Source organism: Culex pipiens, chromosome 2 (genome assembly GCF_016801865.2).
Source record: "Culex pipiens pallens isolate TS chromosome 2, TS_CPP_V2, whole genome shotgun sequence".
Lineage (NCBI taxonomy): Eukaryota > Metazoa > Arthropoda > Insecta > Diptera > Culicidae > Culex > Culex pipiens.
Genome location: NC_068938.1, coordinates 212,245,162 through 212,263,058, shown reverse-complemented (window position 1 = coordinate 212,263,058; position 17,897 = coordinate 212,245,162). Strand labels below are relative to the sequence as shown.

General features: G+C 37.7%; 1 protein-coding gene across 4 annotated transcripts in view; it reads right to left on the bottom strand.

Moving 5' to 3' along the window:
* LOC120425965 (protein NEL-like) overlaps positions 1-16,456 on the bottom strand; it is a 168,035-nt gene extending 151,579 nt beyond the window's left edge. For 2 of the 4 annotated variants that reach the window (XM_039590612.2, XM_039590614.2), the window contains exon 1: positions 13,952-16,455. In XM_039590612.2, the coding sequence (XP_039446546.1) occupies positions 13,952-14,135 (184 nt within the window). In that variant the 5' untranslated portion in view covers positions 14,136-16,455. Of the gene's footprint in view, positions 1-13,951 lie in introns of all 4 variants that reach the window. The other 2 variants (XM_039590613.2, XM_039590616.2) reach the window with 2 other exon arrangements.
* Between the last annotated feature and the right edge of the window lie 1,441 nt (positions 16,457-17,897).

The following is a 17,897-nucleotide window of genomic DNA, read 5'->3' as shown; positions in this document are numbered from 1 at the left end:
CCTAAAAATCTTAAAGTTCCGTTCCGGTTGACGGAGGTTTACGGATGGAACAATCGTCAGAAAAGATTTCGCAGTAACGGAAGCAGAATTAAAAGAAAGTCCAGCCAGGTTGTACTTACTTGCCACAGCACAAACTGTTCCGCGGTCATGGTCAAGTTCCTCGCCTACGATTCTTGCTGCCACCTGCGACAATTTGTGCACTCATCTATGCAGCAGTACAAATACATCTCCAGTTTCACTGCTCCGTATTTTTCTGCTGCGAGAACTTTATGGAAACGTGCTTCTTTTCATTGAAAAGAACCATTACCTGTTGAGTATGTATTTTAATGCTGAACACTTGATGCAGAACTTTTTCATGCTTTTTTGTTTTGAAAAAAACCCCTAAAGCAATTCGATTGCCACAAATCGCTTCCAAACGTGAACAATAACAAACATTTATGACGACTGTCGGAAGGATGTGTATCAAACCAGCGAAAACTTTCGCTGGAAAAGAAACCGTTTCGGAAATAACAAACCAGCGAAACCAAGTTGCTGGATTTGATTTCGCGCAGCCACCTTTTTCAGCGAAAAATTTCGCTGGTTTAGAGAAAAATTTCGCTGATATCAGCAAAACCAACCCAGCAAAATTCGATCGCTGGTTTGGCGATTGATCCCCTTTCCGTGTGTAGTTAAAAAATGCCTAAACAATAATATTTCAGGTACTTTGTTACTCGACCCTCTCCGATTTCTGTTTTTTATTTATTTAGAAGAGTTTTGAGACTTTATATCAAGTTAGCACCGTACTCCCTTCGAGAAACCTCGAGCATATTTCAGAGTAAGCGAATAATAAAAAGTGAAACGTGATTTAGGGACCATCCATAAACCACGTGAACACTTAAACGGGGGGGGGGGGGGGGGTATGGCGATTGTCCACGATCAAAAAAAAAATTTTTTTTGTATGGATAATTGTCCACGAAGGGTGCGGGAGGTTGTGATTTCTAAAAAAGTGTCCACGTCCATATAAATTTGGCAGCTGCCTATACAAAACCGGTTTGCTAACATTCGATGATAGATTTTGTGCAAATTTGTAGGTACGCATGAGGAAAGGGATTTTTTACTGTGTTTTAAATCACTGTCACTAAAAATTGATTATAAAAAACACTATTTTTGATTTGTATTTTTTTAGGTGCCATGCCATCTTTTCAGAAAATACCAGAATGAGCAAAAAATTGTATGAACAAGTTAAAAAATATCAAAAACAATTGTTTTTGTCCCATGCAAAAATATCGGTATGTATTCGATAAACGAGGGCTGATTTTTCTTCTTTGTTTTTTTTTTATCTTTGCATAATTTATAGAAAGAAAAAAAAATAACAAAATTTAGGGCATTTTCTCAGTTATTTGAAAACATTTGTTTCAATGAAGGCCAAACATGGACATTTTTAAAAGTTGTCAAACTGTTACTTTTTTCGAAAAAAGTTAGGCCGTCTGACCAAAGTCGAAAAATAAAATTCATGCGGTGCTGTACATTGGAATTTTATAAAAATTCAAAACATTTTTAGACAAGCCCAAACATGCTTAATATGATTATCAATGCATACAAATGCATTTGATATTGTTTTCAGTTAATTAGACTTCTATTTTTATGGAAATTTTGAAGTTTTTTGGAATAATATTGTTTTGCCCCCTGATTTTTTACGACCAATTTTGAGGGGGGGGGGGGGGTGGGGGGAGGGACTTAAACTTTGAAGAATATTTGCAAAGGTCTTAAAAATTTAAATAACTTGAAAACTGTGAACTTACCATTGCTTTGATTGCATAGTTAATTTTACATTCAAATCATGGAAACAAAAATTTCAAAAATCACTGTTTTAAGTAAAATCATGGCGAGAGCTTTGCCCTTTCTTAAAACAATCTGAAAAGATGGCATTTTTTATCCCCTAAAACATACAAAAATAAGGATTTTTGGAAATACATTTATTTTTTCCGTGTAGTTATCATCCGCACCTAAAACATTGTCCAAGACACCAAATGGATAAAAAAAACTATCAAAAGATACAAATCAGATTAAAAAAAATTATAATTTGAGAAAGACTTTTTTCTTAGCGAACTTGATTAAATTTTTGGAGCAACAATTTGCTGTGTTTTTCGTTTGCAACTCGAAAAGGCGTCACAAAGTAATATACAATCGAGACTCAATTAGGGAAAGTATGCCCATTTTAGGCATAATAAGCGGTCGTGTTTGAATGATGCTGGATAATCTGGATTGTTCCATGAAATTCACTAAAACCAAGTACACCAACGAGTATAGCAACTTTGGTAAACATTTCTATTTATTTTCACTTTTATCAAAAGTTATGCTATTCCTTTTACAAGCATTTAAAAAAATATTTCAAAAATCCATTCTAATCAGTCGAGTGCATTGGGCCACGCCCATTTTTCAATTTTTAGCTTAGTTCTTTTTTTCTTCCTGCGCTCTTTTGGGTCTGCTTAGAGCTGCCAAAATTGATGAAACTTCATTCGAACACTCACGAAAAGTAGCATTTATAGCGAAAGTTTCCTGGCAGCGCTTGCTCACTCCAACAGGCGCTGCACCAGCATGTTGGTGGTGTTGGTGGCAACCCTTTATTCTTTATTTGCCTTCGCTCCTCGCTCGGTTTTCTTCAGCCTTCGATTAGAACTGGTATTCAAAATTGAAACGTCAAAAGACTTAGCGCGTTTGTTTTTTTTGTTGGTGTTTGCTAATTATTTACATTTTTCGGGATTATTTTTCAAGTGAGTGACTAACTAATGTGTGAAAGAACAGGTTGCCGGTAGTTGGAAACAATTTTATATCTTAAGCGCTTTGAAATCGTTAGCGCAAGTGAAAAGATATTTATGGCGACTTTCGTTAAGCAATTAACCTCTGATCTTGCGTGTGGATGTGTGTGCCACGAAAATGATGTGAAATGGTCTCGCAAAATGGAAATTATGATCAAAAGTGCATTAAGTTTGATCTTTTTGGTCAATAAGTGGCATAAATTTGCGTGCTTACTCGAGGCGGTGCTGCTGCTGGTAAGTTTATAGGCTAGTACGCAGATTGGAAGGAAAGGGGTCAAGAAACAGCTTTACGAACAGCAGAACAAAGGAGAGGGAGCGATTTCTTGGGGCTTTTCTTCACCCTCTCTGGCTTGCTTTCGCTGCCGCTGCTGCCTACACGGAGAAAAAAGAGTTCCTAAAATCGTGAACAAGCGTTCATGAAAATGGGAACCACGAACAAAGTGTTCAAATTCCATGGTACGTTTTTCGAAATCGTACCATGAGATTTGAACACTTTGTTCGTGGTTCCTATTTTCATGAACGCTTGTTCACGATTTTGGGAACTCTTTTTTCTCCGTGTATTTGAAATTTTTCTTGACCGATTCCTTCCGAAATGCATACACCGCTTATAGCCTGAAAAGTATTTTTGGAGCTTTAATCGAGCATCAAACTCTTCATATGACGAAGATAGGTGTTTGATAGGGTATATTTTTTTTTTTATATTTTCCCTAGTTTGTTATAATCGAATTACGATTTTTTTTTTCGTTGCGTTATTTTTTATCAAGATTAATGACCCCAAGCTATTCTAAAAAGATTTAGAATTTTCAGATCCAAGATGGCTGCTAAAATGGTGGGGATTAAAAATTGAGAAAATGCATTTTTTTATTTGGTTATTTAACAGGGAATAAACCAATTAATTTTCACTAAAATGGGTTCCCAGAACTCGAATTTGATGTTAAAAGTTAGAAAATGAAGACATGTAAAAACAGTTATTGTTGTTCATGATTGGATTATCGAAAGTCTCATACAAACCTTCGGATAATCACAACTTCGGATAATCGAGTCTGGACTGTATTATGACTTTTTTCTTAAACTCAAGCTGCCATTCAACTCATTTTTACATTATTTTTCAGATAATTTGGTATTTCTAGACATAATAGAGCTCTGAAGTTAGAGATTGACTTTGGTACGAGGTCATCTGAATTAAATTTAACTAAAAATCAACAAAAAAACACACACACAATTGAACATATTTTGTTAACCCACTTTGGAGAAAATGTTGTACTATTTTCTCATTATTTTTGATGTTCTCAACCCTCTAAACCCACCGCGCCTTCTGGAAACAGGATCCACCACGTGACACATCGCGCGAGATATTGCCTCCAGATCGTACGATAACGCGCCGCTCACCAACACCAGAACGCCCAAGAAATCGCGTGCTCGTTTTAATTTCGTTAGCCCTTTTTGCTTCATTCACTCCGGTTCTTTCTCGAAGAAGTCCTTTCGGCTGTTGTTCCTCCACACACACACATGGTGCTACCGTTTGCTTTGCCGTGCGTTTGGAATTCAACCGGAACCCTCAAAGAAAACAACGACCACAACGTGGCGAGTTACATCGAACTTGATACGAAAGTGTGAGTACGCATCGCGGATGGATACATGATCAGTCCTTTCCACGAGTTTGCTCCCTGTCTGTCTACCAGTAGCAATGATGATCGTCAACCGCTTCTTCGTGTGTATTTGTATGCTTGGCGCGGTGGAGTCCCCACGTGGAACGGTTAGGAGGACGTGAGGACGCGGAAGGGCAGGAGCAAAACATATTATGCTGACACATGACGTCGTCGTCGTCGTCGTCGTCGTTGAACGTCGAGAATTATGCCAGCAAAAAGCAAAGGGACACCCGTTCACTCGAAGGCACTCGACTGGAACGAGTCGAGTCGAGCCTGTGTGTGGTGTATTAGAAGCGCCGCTTTTGCCAGGTCTTGCCACCGCCACTTCCGCGTGTGAGAGAGTGTGCTTCCAACGGGCTGTGTGGATCCTGGTTCGCTCACCTGTCGATGTTGCAATCCATTGGGTTCGGTGGGGTCAAGTGGGCGTTCATGTTTGTTAAATCTTAAATCTACGAAAAATCTTACTCAAGCAACTTCCACAGAAAGTTGATCAAAGGTCGACTTAGTAAGGTTAGCTGTGGTTTAGCTTATTTTACCTCATGCCACCCCGGCAAGGACACCTCCAACCCCATTTCCCGCCCAGTAGCATGTGTGTGGTTTCCCGGCCGGCACTCCTCCTGGCGTCCAGATGCTCGGGTGCAATTCAGGGTTCAGGGCGTTCGTGACTGCTCCCTGTAGCTGGCAAAGGGGTCGTCACTAGGTGTGTGTGTGTGTGTAGGTTGGCAATATTAATAACTCCAGCATGTGTGGGACCTGAAGTGGTTGGTGCTTTAATTAGCTGTGTTGTTTTTAGTCCATAGTTTACGAGCCAATATGGTTCCAACAACATGTGACGAAGAATGAATGGAGATGGGCCCATTGAAGGATCTTGTTGACCGTCACAAGTCGTTACATTTGAATAATTCGACCATTCCAATTATATAGCGCTAAGATCTTAAGATTGATCCAATTTTAATGTGGGCCCTTGAGAGCCCTATCAGATTTGGCGCCTTCGGTTAACGCTTAAGTGGCGCGGATTTCTTAGGAAAACCCTAATTGGCAGAACTCATCCGCTCCATTTAATTAGCATGCAAATATATTCGAAACGTTGCCGATGTCGCCAGATCAGACACCGACTCCGGAACGCGAAAAACTTTGTCGGAAATCGAGCAACTTGCTATGCTTAGGACATTCAGCGATTACGTATCATTCCCGAACAACTGCACGAGCGCATTCTCGGACAAAAACCGTACAAATCGCACGCAAGATTTATGCCACTCCGTTAGAAGTGACAGCCGTGTTGACAGCGCCGGCAAAGTCCCGAAATTAATCTTACTTATTCGCGAATCGTACACCCGAAAAAACATGACGTTTTTTTGCCGAGTCTCACACGAAACCCCCGACTCTGCGCGGATGACAACTAGGAGAAGCGATGAGAAATTGGCCGTCGCCGAAACCGAAAAAATCAAAACTTGATGTTGGAAATTTATGTTTCTTTTTTTTTTTGCATGTCTCGATGAACATTGGAGTGTGAAAAACGTGCAGATTTTGAACAGACGGAATTTGGAGAGTACGGTGATTTTTATGTTTCAAAAGCAAATGTTTTTCGTCGACGAAAGAGAATCTCTCTGAAACTCTCAGAACAACATCATCAAGTAAGCGAATTTTCTTTTCTCTTTTCATTCTCATTCCTCATCCCAACCCCTTTCTCGCGTTCTTTCATTGTGGTTTTTGGAGAAGACAAAAGAATCTTCAGCGAGTGTTCGTGAACGAGGAAAAGAGAAGGATTAATAGAAAGAGACTGCTCAGATTGACGGTATTCACGAGATAAAAGAAGAAATCTCACAAGCTACAGAATCATCAAATGATAGTTTTTTCTATCATTCGTTTACAATACTGCTAAGTACTATCCGGTTCGATTGTTTTCACAGTTTTTCACCTTCGTGTAAAATTTTCTCATTTCAACCGTACTGTCTGAACATCACCTGTTACTAAAAGTGACTTTGTCCCCACTCACCCCACCATATGTTTGCAAGCCCAGCTTGCGTTTCAACAACAAAATTAAAAACCAGAGCACCAAACATGCAAACTTACGCTCCGAAATTTAATCATCCACGCTGCTGCCAGGTTGGTGGATTTAAAGTTGTGATTGCGTGCCCGCTGATTCCGGGTGGCTTTTAATTTATCGAACAACTTTTTGGCTTCTCAGGTGGGTTAAGGTGCAACCGCGCTTTGCTGATCGCTATCGAAGTCGAAAAATTTGCGTGTCGCGCTGATGACGGTTGCGAGCGCTCGGTTTACCGTTTTATTATCGAAGAGGTAATTTGCTAAATTGTCTCGTAGACAGTCGGTATTAAGTTTCGCAGGTTGGTTGGGTATCGATCGCCATGCCATACCTTAACTTTTTTTTCGATAAAATTGTTCGGTTAGCAAATAAGCGATTATCATAACCATTGGGGTGAGGTTTGAAATTAAAAGGTAAAACATTCCCGACTCGATTATCTGAAGTCTTTGGGAAAAATCACTTTTAATAAATGGATCTTCGAATAATCGAATCACAAAAAAATATCTTGTCGACGTTGTCGTGCTATCTTGTCGCACGTCGCACGAAATGTAAACAAAAACAAACACGCAAAGTTTGGTTGAATTTGGAAGTTTGTCGAATCCGGAGTTATAATTTCAAATGTTCACAGTAGTCGGGCCAGTTGTTGCACTTGCGGCAGTTTTCAGGATGTGTCACGTTAGCACGACAAGATTCAAACTTCTTTCATCATAGGAAAAGTGACAACAATTGGGTCCTAAAATGAAGCTTAGATTGCTGATATTATTGTTTACAGCGATAAAGTTTATTTTTCTGAGTACAATGACCCATTGCACGACCACAAAGAGTCAAAAATGGATGTTTGAATCAATTTTGAAAAATTAACCCCGCGGTCCTTCTTGACAGAAAAGCTCCTACTTGACAGCTCTTTCCAAGGGGACCATAGTTAATCCATCGAAAAAATGTTGTCTTGACAAAAAAAATTTTTGCGTTAAAATGAAAAAAAATGATCAGAAATGGTTTTTAATCGTGTTTTTTACCGTTGTACATAAAAAATTACATAGGGCTTTAGTACCCAATTCACGGAGTTTTTTCGGTTTTTATTGAATAACTCAGAATTGAAATCGATTTTTGAGGGTTTTTGAAGGTCAAAAGATAAGGCATCAAAATTGCGTTCAAAACTCAATTTGGTCCAAAATGCACGTGCGACAAGGTAGCACCACAACGACAATGTGTTGTCTTTTTTCTGAAGTGATCTGGAAATATTTAACTCAAAATGGTGGCAAATATGGCGACTTTGATGATTTTTAAATATTTTTTTTTTTTGCAACATGCAACCACCCATTCAAATTTGTCTAATATAAAGTCGCAGAACTTGATTTTGTTATTAAAAAGAAGAAAATAAAAAATATATTTTATTCATGATTTGATCATTAGAAGTTTCGGAAATCCAAATTTCAAATAATCGAAACTTCCTGTAGTCAAGTCAAGACTGTATTTGTTTTTACGCTCGTTTTTACATAAATAAAGGCTTTAGAATTCTTGAAATTTATGAAAATTTTAGGGTTTGAAGTTTTACTTGATTTATGTAACGTTTGCCAATGTTTTAAAAATGATCTTTTTTCTGCAGTGAAAAAGAATGTTGAAGCTCTAGAAATAACAAAATTCTTGTATAAAACTACCCTTCTCTCCAATCATCAAACCTAAACTATCTGTTCATATCTTCAAAAAAGAAGGTTGAATATCTTTGATATATTGCAATTTATTGAAATTAAGGGTGAATCTCTAAGAATTTCATAATTTTCGCAAAATTTTACCATTTTTTATGTCTTCAAATATTATAAAATAGAAGGGTAAATCTCTATGAATTTCACAGTTCTTGATAAAATTTTCCTTATTTCTTTAAGGGGTTATATACATGTATATCGGCAAAAAAGTCAGAGGTTGGTATGAGCACACACACCAACTTATTTTTAATTCTTTTTTCATGGCATTAAAATATACATTTTCATCTACTTTCAAAACAAATTTGAAGATATTTGGTTGCATCGTTACCGAGATATAGCAATTTCAAGTGAGCAGTTTCAAAAAACGGGTGCCACGATATCTCAACATTGTCTTGACTAAATCGGATCAAAATTTTGGTGAAGACTCGTTAAACCGACTCCGTGTGCATGACGAAGCCCGGTTTTCAAAAAGTTTATTTAAAAAAAGATAAATTTTTTTTTTGTGTTTTTCAAATAAAAAACCGTTAGTTTTTAATTTTTGTATTTTTAAAAAAATCTAATTTTAAAAATTGGGCTTGGTCATGCACATGGGATACATCTTGAGAGTCTTCACCTCAAATTTCAGCCAATTTGGCCCATCCCATCTCGAGATATCGTGGCACCCGTAAATCAACTCGGGGTTTAGAGTAAAACGCCAACAAAGTTTGACAGCCCGCTTTGCGCATGGCAAAATTTTGAACTTAAATCGTCTCTTACTCAGTTTAATCATGAAATATCTTCATAAAACTTTCAGGAATGATTAATTATCATCTTCTGAGTGGATTTACCAAATATTCTGTAATATAAAATTTTGTGATTTTCTACATGTATGTAACCCCTTAAATTAAAACACAGCAAATCTGGGGAATGGTTAATTCTATGGAATGGAATTCTGGGTAATAGTCCATTCTGGCGAAAGGGTTTCTAGGGAATGGCATTCTGGTGAATGGATAGAACCTTGTTTCTTTATTTTTTTACTTCTGACATCAATGTCGAGCTCTACGACCCAATTTATTCAAAATGATTTTTTTTCGAGGACTTCAGATTATTGAGTCTGAACTGTATACCGTTAAAGCACCTGGTGCTAGTTTGAAGTAGTTTAACATTCAGAAAACATATATTTAAGATTACTTTTTGTTCAAGTAAATGCATAAAATAACACTTAAAAAATAACAAGACAATTTTAAAACGAAAACACAAAAGTTTTCGTACCACGAAATCTTCTAAATATTAACCCTAGAAGGGAGAAGAGGGTTAAAGTTTGCACTTAAAAATTAGAAATTTCGTATTTTATTAGACTTTTTTTCCATCCTATTAAGGTTATCCGTTCCACCTGTCTACTCAACCTCCCCCTGATTAGCACTTGTTTTAGGGTCAATTAGGGTTCACCACGCATTCTGGAGTGGCCTCGATTGCGGATGCATTTTTCCCACCAAGCCAAGCCCTTCGACGGGGCAACGTGCCACCAAAACCCAGAAACATCATCATCGCCGGGGAGCCAAAGACGTCGCCGTCGTCGGAGAGCATTGTTGCATCACGCGATTCTTTCGTTTACTTTTCCGCACCAGGCTCATCAATGCGTCTCAATTAACATTCCTTTCCTCTTTTCTCTCGCTCTGCTTCTGTCTGTCGGCAAATGCTGCTCTGAGCAGCAGCCTGCCAGCATAAATGATGAGTGAGAACCGCGCCGCAGAACGCACACACTAAAATTCGCACACTTTCGCACACACATGGAAATGAGGTAGTTTTCTTCTTTAGTTTTTTTAATTTTCAGCCAATGTCGTTATCGTCTCAAACATGCTATTTTTCTGCGTGTCTTGCAAATATGTTTGCTGCTGCTCTCTCTCTCTATTACAATGCGCACAAACACATACTCTCTCACACACACACACACACACACACACACAAACACTCTCGTTCTGGAGGCTTGTTTCTTGCTAAACAATCATAAATTATGTCTTGCCGAAACGCAACGGTTGCGCAAAGGAATCTGCACAAGCCTTTGATCCTCACCAAGACATCAAACCACACTCGCGCACACATGGCGCGTTGGCTGGTGAGAGTGAACGCGAAAAAGGAAGAAATCGCAAATCGCGAATCGCGAAACGAAACGAAGGTAGCAAACACGCGAAAAATGTGCAGAAGCAGCAACACAGGCAAATCAAAAGAATCTCGTGTAAAACGACGACGTTAGGAAAAATCGGGGAAGGGGAAAGGGAAAAGAAAACCTTCGGCAAGTTCTTTACGCTAATTATACGTTCCGGCGCGGAAGGCCTTGTTGTGTCAGAGTGTGAGAGTGAGCGAGGTCTGGAAATCGAACAGGGAGATGGGATGGGCGATTTCTTTTTCCTCCTGGTTTTGGCTCAAGTCAGGATTAATGACACTTGCAGGAGGCCGAGCGAGATTTAAATTTTGAACCAGATTAGAGCACGGAAAAGTTCGTTCCGGGAAGGAAGCGCATCTTGAGTAGGGTAGTACTACATTGTAACGAATTTGCTAAAATGTTTTGCTTTTTAATGCTCTCTTGAAATTTGAATACAATCCAGACTCGATTATCCGAAGGCCTCGGAAAAATTTCACTTCGGATAATCGAAACTTCGGATATTCGAATCACAAAAAAAAAATTTTGCCGTCTTATTTTTTATTGTCGAGCTTCAGTATGACCCCTAAACTACGCTAAAGTGATTTACATTTTTTTTTAATCCAAGATGGCGGTGACGAAATATTGAAAAAATGCATTTTATTATTTAATAAGCAATCAACTATTCAAATTTGACTAAAATGGTTTCGTAAAACTCGATTTTGATGTTTAAAACAAGAAATAGACAAAAAAACGAAAAAAAAATTGTTCGTGCTTCGATTATCCGAAGTTCCATAAAAACCTTCGGTTAATCGAACTTTGAATAATCGAAACTTCGGATAATCGAGGCTTCGGATAATCGAGTCTGGACTGTATCAAAAAAAATTAGGAATTTATTCGCAGTTCAGTTTGAAATGTACATAAAACAACGAAGAATTTCAAATTGAGTGTTCTTCTTTGGTTTATTTTATTCCTTACAATTTGAATCAAATCGGTATCCTAATTTATTGTTAGAAATTTTTATATACAGATTAAATCTTCTTCATATGTACAATTCTTGAAATTTTCAAATCTTGAAATTTTCAAATCTCAAATTCTTATAATTTTTGTAATTTATAAAAATCAATCTATATTTGGCCTTTTTTGCTTTATGCTGCTGCATTTTTTTGCTAAAAAATTATGGCACATGAATTGACAAAACCAAAGTTGGATTGTTTTTTGGAGTTCCGTCGTGAAAGTTATTACTTTTCCTGTCATTCTCGAGCGACGAAACGACCTACTTTTAAATAACAGAATGGATAATTAATACCTTTTACAACTTCACTGAAATGGGTGCTAAAAAGTTGAACTTTTCAGCACTAGGATCGAAAGAGTAGTTTATGAAACAAGTTGCAAAAAGAGGATTTTTTCAGCACGAGTCGTACATTTATCCAACGAGGTTCACCGAGTTGGATAATTACGAAGAGTGCTGAAAAAATCATGTTTTGCAACGAGTTCCATACAACATTTTTTGCAATTCCAAAAAACACACACTGAGTGAAATTTTATGTCAAATTTTCATGTATTTTGTCAATAAATCGTTTAAATAAAAAAAAAAATGTAGAAAAGTGTTACTTTTCGAAACAAGTGCTGAAAAGTTCAACTTTTCAGCACCCATTTGAGTGCTGAAAAGTAGAACTTTTCAGCATTTATTTTGAAAAGTGTTGCTATTCGATTCTGTTATTTTTGGTACAGAAAAGTAGGCTATTTCGTCGTTCAAGAATGACAGGAAATGTAAGTAGTTTAACGACGGAATTGCAAAAAGCATTTTTTTTCTATACACAGAAAAAAATGATGGTGATACTCATCATGAAATGATGACAGATTTTGTGTCAAAAAAATTGATTCATTTTACCCAGAAAATGATGAATTTTCATCAGTTTTTGATAAATATTTATCAGGTTCACATTTTTATACATTTTTTATGTAATATTACTCAAAAAACAGAGGTAATATTCAAGTTACCAAATTTTCAACAATCCAAAATTCAACGTTTTTTTCTGTGTATATTTTTGTTTTGAAAGGTGAATTTACTTAGCACATGGATGTTTGACATAAAATTTCATTAAAATTGCGTTTCTCTGAATTGCAAAAAATGTTGTAAGCAACTCGTTGCAAAACTTGATTTTTTTAGCACTCGTCGTACTTATCCAACTTAGTAATTCTCGTTGGATATGTACGACTCGTGCAGAAAAAATCTTTTTTTTTTCAACTTGTTGCATAAACTTCTATTTACACGTTCGCAATCTACTGAAAACCATCCAAAATGCATTTTTATGCATTAATAATCATTTTAACCATGATTTTAGCAGTTCAAAAATATTTTGGATTTTAGCGAAATTGCGATGTAGAAGTACTGTACAATTAGTACCGCAGAGAGATTTTTTCACTTTTTTCTGCATTTTACAACACTATTTTCATAGAGATGTTGAAACCATGGCTTGTAATTTCACTTTGTATTTTTTGCTGAGCTTTTCAGTGTGAAAAAATATCGAAAAGCTGGTAAAAAAGCACTTTTTAAAACTTCTTTTACGTAACATTCCGATATTTTTTGAAGAATGCATGCAAAACTCTTATGTTACCACATCATTTATTTTTTGTTTTATCTGCTCCACAACTTTCTACAAAATTGTTATACTCTAAAATGTAACCCTGCAAAGTTACAAAAAACACATAATTTTAAAATAAAAAATTACCGCTTTAGGTTTTTGATGATTCCAAAATGAGCTTGAATTTCCCATAAAATGACATGTCGTTTGTGACAGTTAAGTAACGGGAAATGGCAGTTAGGTAACGGAAACGACATTAAACCTCAGATTCGTGATCAAGGACTAAAAATACCCAATAAAACAAAGTTTTTTTTTCCAATTTTGTGAGTTGGCAGAGAATGATAAAAATACAAATTTCATTTAGAAAAAAATGACATCTTTTTTACAAAAATTTAACAGTTATCAAATTTTGATTAAATTTACAGGCTGTTTGCATCGAAAAAAAACACTCATAAGTAAAGAATTGAATATTTTTTCGACTTCTTCGAATTTTTTGTTTTTTTTTTTTTTTTTATATTAAAAAAAGTAAACTAACGACTACCTTTTTCAAAAACTTAAATAAAATTTGTTCTGCCCTAAATAAAGTTATGTTTGCCTGTCGTAATTTTATTTCTTTTAAAATGAATTTCATAATCAAAAAAACAAAATTTAAAATTTCAAGACATATTTTTGAATTTTTTCAACAAAAATTATTACAAAATGCTTTATATCATAACAGAACTGTTATGTAACTATCTGAAATGTGAAAAATATCAAAAAGTCTATTAACATAATTTTTTCGTCTTTTAATGAACCAAATTCACCAAATTTAAAGTAAAAAAAAGTAAATATTTATGCATTTATAAACGTTGTACAACTTTTTCTGAGTAGTATATTACAAGTTTATTCAACGTTCCTCTTAATCTTTTAAGAAATTGTTGAAGGAGAAAAATATTCAATATTTAAATATTTTTTAAACCGGCGTCTAGCTTCTGGATGCGAGTATTTTTGAATTATATCTTTTAATTGAACTTTTACAACTTTTTGAAATTTTATCAAATGTTCACTCACCTGGACCGGGCGCCAGCAGCAGCAGCAGCAGGATGGTCGTCAGATGGGCCAGCGTCGTCAGCGTAGTCAGCGCCAGCGTTGGACGTGGTCGTCGTGGTGCTGGCGTAGTTGTCGTTGTTGTTGTTGTTGCTGCTGCCGGGACACATCCCCAGGATGTATCGCTGTTCCAGAGATGCTTGTTCATGGCAGAGCTACACGAGTCGCGGCTGCCGGTGCCTCAGCCGGTCGGGCTCCTTACGATAGAAATCCTTCTTCACGTAGAGCACCATCACAGTTCAACCGCGCCAGGGCAGGTTTGTTTTGTTTTCTTCTCTTTGCCTTGTTTTGTTGTTGTTTTTTTTGTTGGTTAGTTTTCTTCCTTTACTTCTTCTTGTTATTTTTTTTCGTTGTCAAAAAAGTTTGATTTTGTTTTTTCACAAATTCTAGTTTTTCCTTTTTATACTATTTATGTAGTTTAGGCTAATTAGTAAGTTGTAACTCGCTACGAACACGATTAATGTAACCCTACCAACATCAAACTGCGTCAAACATTAGCTAACTAAGCACTGGCTAAACACTGTGAGTAATTTGGTGAGTAAAACGTGTTGTTTATAACTTCTCCTAGACAACTTTTGCAGCGGTGTTTGCTGTATACAAATCTCTTGTGTGCAGGTGTGTTTGTGTGAAAACGGGCCCAATTTGTCACAAACTGTCTCCAAAAAGCACTTATCCAATTATCACTCGGATTGAACTCGAATCGACTCGAAAAAAAAAACACTCAAAAATCAAGTTTATTCTTATGTAATTAACGTCCCACTGCGGCACACACCAAGAAGAGAGAGTTGCTTCTGCTCCTTTCCGTTGTTTTTTTTTTTTATTTTCTGGTATTTCTTTGCTATTCTGCTCGGTATGTACACTATACGATTACACTACACACAGGATGACATGAACAGAACGAAAAAAAAATCACAAGGAAATAACAAGAGTATATAAAAACTTTGCACAACTACACACGTAAATTGATTTTCCTGCGCTTTCCTGGCGTGAAGTTTTCCTTTTCCAAAAAACCGCACACAATTCGCTCTCTAGTACAAGCTGGAGGTTCACCTCGACGATTACCTAATTTCCACTAACCCTCGGAACAGCTGCGGCTGCTGCCGCTGTCCGGATTTTCCGGAAAATCCGTCCCACCTCCGGAATTGTCCCACGGCACGTTGCGCGAAGATCCGCACGAACACCTTCTTCTTAGCGCTGCTCTACACCAACCAGTTCTAGACCAGCGGTAGACACTTGGAACACACTCTTGAACTCAGAACAACCGTGTGGTACAAATACAGAGCTCCTCCGGCGCGACCGGCGAAAAGACGATCCTTCCGTCCTGGCGGTTCCGTTCGGTGTGAGTTCGGTGCTGCGAACCGACTCCTCAACGGCAGTGGGGTCCGCTTTTCCTTCCACACACTCTCTCGCGCTCTCTCGAGATTTCCCTCTCGCGAGTTGCTCACGCTCTCACTCTCTTGCGTTGATCCGCGGCTGTTCTTCTTCCGATGTTGAACTCTACACCGTAGCCTTTGAGCTTCTTCCTTCACTGCGGTTCGACGTCGTCTGTGCCTTCTGCTTCAGGTTCTGTCGGTGAAAAGTCGCCGGAAAAACTCGCTCTCTCTGCTTTGCGTGCTCACTCTCTCTCTCTCTCTCTCTCTCTTCTGAGAGCACGAGGTTCTACACCAGGAAGAAGGAATTTTCACTTTCCTCCCCCTCCTGGACTCCACACTGCTTTCCGTCCAAGAGTCTGCCACTATACTTCTTTGACATTCGTCCAGTGACTGTCACTCGCTGTTCCGTATCTGATTTCCTTTTTTTCTAATTGAATTAAACCTTTCGTACTCTCGCTCCTGCGTGAGCGTTCCCTGTACTCTAGTACGAAACTTCGGAACTTCGCCAACACAGATTCACCGGAATTTCCCCCCACCGTTCACCTCTTATCAACACCTAGGTCAATCCATTTAACCCATTTTCCATCGCTCGTACACACACACACTCTGCTGCTGCTGTCTCTTCTTGACAGCTCCGCCGTGTTGCCGTCGCAGAATTCCGGGAAGACACACACTGCGGCTTCACCGCGCGACGGGGGTTTCCTCCGACGAAGACGACGAGCCTCTCAGCTGTCCTCCACCCAGAGAGGCAGGCCAGCACACGTGTCCGGGTGTTTGCTCGCGTGTGTGTGTGTGTGCCTGCTCGCAGAGCACCGGAGAAGAAAAATCAATTTAATCAGATGTCGCAATATCTTGATCACCCGTTGGAGGCAGGTCCCCCCAGAACACCAAACACTCAACAACGACGCGTAAAAACGAAAGCAGGGAGAAAGGTCCTGCGGGATTGAATGCAGTCCGAGCCTTCTCCCGAGAAGAAAAACACACACAACACAGATAGGCACGAACTGCAACGGCGCGGTGTGTGCAGGACCACACGAAGAACGTTTGAACTTGACGAGTTTAGCGCTGCGACTGTGAGACTGCTGCTGGCTGGTAAAATTCGATATCGAACCACCACCGAAACGACACCACCAGAAGTCTCCACGCGGTACTACGCGACGACGACGACGATACGCTGTGTTGAGGAGCGCGCGCGAGGAGTACGCGACAACTTCGGGCAGAACAGAGCGCGAAAAAGGAGACGATTTGGAGGAGTAAGTTCTCGCGCGATGTTGCGAGGTAGCATAGATGTATTGCACCGATTAGTTGGTGGTCACGCGTGAAACAGAGAGTGGACAATGTTGCACAAATATGGGACGATGTGAAAGAGGAGTTTGAGGAACTTGCTTAAATTACGGATCACTGAGGAGAATCGACCTTTTAGCATTCCATCATTATAAATCCATCCCTTAAACGTATTGTGCAAGAACGGCTTTGAAATTTTAAATGAGATTTAACCCGTACAAACTACGGTCTTTGGTTATAGTTATTTTTGGGTACCTCAGCAATTTTTTTTTTTATTTTCAAAAACCTCATGAGCTTATTGTTTGTGTTCCAGCAAACTACTTTGCCAGAGAGTATGAAAAGGTTCGTCCTCATAAAGAAATATAACAGATTTTTTACCATTCAAAGCCTCGATTATTTAAAGAATCGATTAAAGAAAGTTTCAAAAGTGAGCAGTTCTCTAGAATTTTGCTAAAAATACTGCTTTTATTTTTTTTTGTGTTTTTTTGATTTAAATGAAAGTTTGTCCACCGATTCCTTATTTCCAAAGAGCCATACAAATTTGGGGATGTCCGTAGAAATGTGAAAGGCAAATATTCGAAAATTTGAATCTAATTTTCTGATCGATTTGGTGTCGCCTAAATATTTAATTGGTGATTTTTTAAAATATCCCAAATTCACCTAAAAGCATTACATGATTGGATTTAAAAATGAATTTAAGATCAACAAAGTGACTACAAATCCCATTTTCAAATTCCCGACTTTTTCCCATTTTTCCAAAACTTCAAATAATAGGCATTTCTTACCAAATGACTATAATAAAAAACATAAAAAAAATTATATCAACCATCGAAAAATATTTGTAAATAATGTTATTCAGAAAAAAACAGCTATTGAAGATTTTAAGAAGAATAAAAACTCAACAATTTTTTTGATTCTTCAAAAATGGGAACTTAATATTGGTCCAGAGAGAAAACTTAAACAATCAAAACAAACAAAAAGAATTGAAAGAGAGTGTGTCAATCATGATTTATATTTTTGTCAAGAAATATAATTCTTTCAGAAAAATCAAAATATCGAGGAATTCATGTTAGTTGTTAATTGCTTTGTTTTTTTTTTTCATAAAGCTTTAAGTAAAGTATAAAAAAAAATTGAAATAACAAGCCTAGGTTTCAACATTTGGATGAGAAAAGTGTTTTAAAATGCATTTCACAGGCGTACATTTGCTTTCCAATCACTACTTTTGAAAATATCGAAATATAGACGGATTTTTT